Consider the following 5,296-nt stretch of genomic DNA (forward strand, 5'->3'; position numbering starts at 1 on the left):
CACTTCATGTTGGAGTTGTTCATTCTCGATCCATGACTAGATTAACGCTTGTTGACTTCATGTAGGACCGTTGACCAACAATACAAAATAGAGATCACACAAGGAGCAACTATATCAACTCATGGGGGTTTGAAAACTCATACCACGGTTTTGGAGAAAACTTTAATCTGACACGTGAATGAGCGAAGATCTTTCAACTACATGAAAGATCCAACGCTCTCTTCACAAAAGATGTTCCAAAAATTTACTTTATTCAATTCTATCTTTTATTTCCTCATGTCATTACATTAGATGGCCAACCCAATCCACCCTCACCTCAAAAAAGAAACCCTAGATGCTATTTTAAGACATAAATGATTAATCTCAGTTGTCTATCTAAAGTAACCTAAATAAAAGTTAAAAACTTGATAAAAATAGCCATAAAATAGAAATCTCATAATTGCCATATTCCATGACCATAAGTCATCCAAAACTTCATCAAATCACGTCCAAATCGCGTGATCATGGGATCGTTAGATAGGTAACCGAAAAACCTTTGTTCTCCATGGCTAGATCAGGTTGGGTGAAATTTGATGCAATGACTTCTTCATCCTGTCATGCATGGTGCAGAGATGTCAAGTGCTTGGATGCCAATTGATGTAGGACCATTGAACTACAATAGAAAATGGAGATCACATAAGGAGCAACTAAATCAACTCGTGAGTTTGAAAACCCTTACCATAATTTTAGAGAAAACTCCAATATGACATGTGAAGGAACCAAGCTCCTTCAACTACATGAAAGAGCCAAGGCTCTCTTCATTAAGGATGCTCCAAAAACTTACTATATTCAAATCTATCTTTTCCTTTCTAGTGTCATTATATTGTAATGATGGACAAAACCCAAAGAAAGAAACCCTAAAAGCTAACTAAAGACCTTAATAAGTAATCTCAATCATCCATCTAAAGTAACTTAAATAAAAGTTAAATATTTGACAAAGATAACCCTAAAATAGAAATCGCGTAATAGATATGTATCGCAAAATCGTCCATAGCTTTGTCAAATCATGTCTAAATCGTGTGATCTTGAGCTCGTTAGATACGTAATCCAAAAACTTTTCTCATGGCACCAAAATCAAGACAAATGAACAGGTTTTGATGCATCAAAAAAGCTAAAAATAAGATTACAAAAATACAAGATGAAGAATAAGGGACTTGTTGCAAGCAATATGCATATTTGTTAGTTTTGTCTGCATCATAGAGTGTCCTCTTTTATTTTAATCCACTTATGAGACTTAAGTGAAACATAAAGAAGAAGAAAACTTACTATACAACTATAACTTATAACTTTGTAAATGACTCATTTAAAACTCTATAATTAAAATAAGAGGCCCCTATATTACTTAGGATAGGCTACGTCCGCATCAAAACTTGTCTCACGAACAATAACTTTCTACTTCTTCCTTAGTTCATATTGCTAGCCTAATTATGCGTCACCGACAATCCCCATCTTGTCTCTTATTGAATGGGTATTAATAACCTTCGGTAGTTCAACCTCAAGTTTAAGTCATCTTTTAAAGATGATTGTTTTAAAACTTTATTACTCATTTAAATCAATCAATCAACTTTCTCTTCCACTGGTCGACCATCTAACTATTGATCAATTCACACCAACATCAATTAATCACAAGTCAATTTTTAGCACAATTTCTCTTGATGGGGTTCTCTTCCACACAATTTTCTCAATACTAACTCTATTGACTGCAGTATTAAATGAATCTTCTCACTGAATAGTTTGTGATATTAGAAAAGACAACAAAACCATTTAGGATTCTTCACCCAAATCCTCCTAGGATACTTCTCTGTCGTCTACACCTAGTACCCAAATTACTCACTCTCTTTCTCACATTCCCAAGTTGTGGCATTAGAAAACATAAGCAAACCATATTGGATTCTTCCCCAAAATCCTCATAGGATACTTTTCCGTCTTCTACGCCTAATACCCAAATCTCTCTCTCTCTCTCTCTCTCTCTCTCTCTCTCACAAGTTGGGTGTTCTCAACATCCGCACTACAACTTGCGGAGAAGTATTGGAATAGATATATCAAATCAAATTGCTTGATCTTGCTATGTATACCTCATCCTTCAATCAAGGGGTATCTTTTGTCTTTGTTTTCTTGTGTTTTTGGTTAGTTACAATCCCACAAGCAATGGGAACCACCCTTGTAATTTGTATAGAGATGCACACTCTATTCAAAACTTTTCAAGAAGCCCTATGAAGATTTTGTTTGCCGGTGTCAGTAATCCCCAGCACTCTTGTGAGGGAATTTTAAACTGAAATTGGCTGGAAGAAATCATAAGTTTCTAAAATTAAAACTCAGATCTGTTGGAAATTAATCTTGACCATTAGATCTTGATCATCTATCAACTTGACTTTCTTGAGACTCAAGTTACTTACTTTCTTATGACTCAAGTGACTCACTTTCTTTGGACTTAAGTTACTTTCTTGGGACTTAGTTACTTACTTTCTTGGAAGCATGGAAGACAAGTCTTGACCACTTTTTGAAATTATGTAATGGTTTTATTTTTTCATGTTATAGTGTGTTAGTTGTGCTTAGGAAAGCTAATAGTAATTAAGAAAAGTTAATCCCGGATTTGGAATGTATGCCATATTTTAGACCATGTATCTTCTTCATATGTAAGTTTTTTTTAATGAAATTTGAAGGGTTTTGAGTAGCACAGCAACTTGGGTTACTTTCTTTGTGTGTTTGACATCAAGAGAACAATCTTCTTCTCTTGAAACTCATCTTCTTCCTCCAACCTCGTTGGTTTCATTCCAACAAAGTGGTATCAGAGCATAGGTTGAAGGTTGATCATGGCTTCCAATATGTTGCAACCTCAACTTCCTCAATTCAATGGAAAGAATTACAACCAATGGAGCATTCAAATGAAGGTTTTGTATGGATCTCAAGATCTATGGGATATTGTTGAGAATGGAGTTGAAGAACCGGAGGATCAAGCGACTCTCACTCCACAACAACTCAATGAGTTGAAGGACAATCGAAAGGAGGACAAGAAGGCTTTGTTCTTTATCTATCAAGCGGTAGATGAAGTCATCTTTGAACGAATCTCATCGGTGACTTCGGCAAAAGAAGCATGGGATACACTCTATACATCATACAAAGGAGAAGACAAAGTAAAGTTGGTAAGATTACAAACCCTTAGATGTGAGTTTGATGCATTAAGGATGAAGGATTCGGAATCAGTTGAAGATTTTTACAATCGTGTTATTTCTCTTGTGAATCAATTGAGAGTAAATGGTGAATATATTCAAGATCGAAGGATTGTGGAGAAAATACTTAGACGTTTGACTCGAAAATTTGAGTATATTGTTGTTGCAATTGAAGAATCAAAGGATTTAGCTTCTTTATCCTTAGAAAGTTTTTTGGGATCGCTCCAATCTCATGAACTATGAATGAAGCAATTAAATTCTTCTCCTCTAGAACAAGCTTTTCAAACTCAAGTCTCTTTTAGGTGACTCTAGAGAAAGAGGAAGAGGAAGATGAAGGAATTCTTTTCGTGGAAGAGGGAGAAATGTTGGAGGAAGAAAGCAAGAAAATGAAAAAGACGAAAGTGGTCATTCTACAAGAGGAAGAGGGAGAAGAAGACCTCTATCCCAAATTCAATGTTATCATTGCAAGAAATATGTTCATACCATGGAGTATTGTAAAAAGAAGTTGGCAGAAGAATCTAGTTTTATCATGAGAATGATGAAAATAAAGAAGATGACACACTTTTTCTTGCTTGTAATGTGCAAGAAGTGGCCTTTGATGAGACGTGGTATCTTGATAGTGGTTGTAGTAACCACATGACCGGCAACAAATGTGTGTTTGTAAATTTGGATGAATCTCTCCCAAGTGAAGTTCGAACGGGTGATGACAAGTGGCTTTCTGTAAGGGGAAGTGGTGATATTCTCGTTCAAACAAAGAATGGCATCAAGCACATCTCCAATGTTTTCTATGTTCCCGGTCTAAAGCACAATCTCTTGAGTGTTGGGCAACTTCTAATGAAAGGGCACGATGTTCATTTCAAGGAAGATGTATGTGAAATCAAAGACAAGAATCATGTTCTCATAGCCAAGGTGAGAATGACTCAAAACAAGATGTTTCCTCCAGAGTTTCAAAGTGAAGGTCTTCCTTGTTTCAACACCATTGTCAAAGATATGTCATGGCTATGGCATCTTCACTATGGTCACTTGAGCTTTAGCACTTTATCTCTCATGAACAAGAAGCATATGGTGAGAGGCATGCCGAACATCGACCGCCAAGATTAAGTATGTGAAGGATGTGCGCTTGAAAAGCATCAAAGAGAGTCTGTTCCCATTGGAAAGGCTTGGAGGGTATCAAATCCTCTTGAGCTAATGCATTCAGATTTATGCGGGCCTATGCAAACAACATCAATTGGAGGTAATCGATATTTTCGCACCTTCATTGATGATTATTGTAGAAAGACATAAGTTTATTTTCTTAAAGAAAAATCGAAAGTCTTTGGATGCTTTAAAATTTTCAAGAGCTTGGTTGAAAAGCAAAGTGGTTTCATGTTGAAAACTTTGCGTTCCGATAGAGATGGTGAATATGTTTCTCATGAGTTTGAGAATTTCTTGAAAGAGAATGGGATTCAGCATCAACTTACCACTTGGTACACACCTCAACAAAACGGGGTTGGCGAAAGAAAGAATCGAACGATTATGAAATTGGCTAGAAGTATGTTGAAAGCCAAAGGGATGCCTAATATGTTTTGGGCGGAAGCCGTTGCATGTGCTATCTATCTCTTGAACCGGGCTTCATCAAAAAGTGTTCAAGGTATGACTCCTCAAGAAGCTTGGAGTGGTCATAAGCCTTGTGTTGCTCACTTGAGAATTTTTTGTTGTATTGCCTACTCTCACTTGTACATCCTTGTTGGGTATAGCGAAAGTTCAAAAATGTACAAGTTGTTCAATCCCAAGACTAAGAAGATTGTCATAAGTAGGGATGTGAAGTTCAATGATGAAGAGTCTTGGAATTAGAATCAAAGTGAGAAGAAGAAAGAAGTTTTGGTAGATATGGATGAAAGCAATGATACTCATGAAGGTGGAATTGAAGAAAATGAAGAGGATATGACTCCTCCTATCACTCCATATTCTTCTCCATCTTCTTCGGCTCCATCATCTTCATCGTCTTCAACAAGCCCCGACTCTCCTCCAAGGAAGACAAAAAGCATAAGAGAAATTTATGAAAAGTCCAGAAGAATTACCGATGAAGAGTTAGCAAATTTTGCTTT

The 5,296-nt window shown here is 36.4% G+C and overlaps 1 protein-coding gene across 1 annotated transcript; it reads left to right on the plus strand.

Moving 5' to 3' along the window:
- Positions 1–2,852: 2,852 nt before the first annotated feature.
- On the plus strand, positions 2,853–4,310 carry LOC143863422 (uncharacterized). Its single transcript, XM_077374086.1, has 3 exons — positions 2,853–3,417; positions 3,522–3,698; positions 3,799–4,310. Exons 1-3 carry the CDS (start codon positions 2,853–2,855, stop codon positions 4,308–4,310), a joined length of 1,254 nt encoding a protein of 417 aa, XP_077230201.1.
- The last annotated feature ends 986 nt before the right edge of the window (positions 4,311–5,296 follow it).

Source organism: Tasmannia lanceolata, unplaced genomic scaffold, assembly GCF_043159265.1.
Source record: "Tasmannia lanceolata isolate RefF3 unplaced genomic scaffold, GAP_Taslan_0.1 ptg000044l, whole genome shotgun sequence".
Lineage (NCBI taxonomy): Eukaryota > Viridiplantae > Streptophyta > Magnoliopsida > Canellales > Winteraceae > Tasmannia > Tasmannia lanceolata.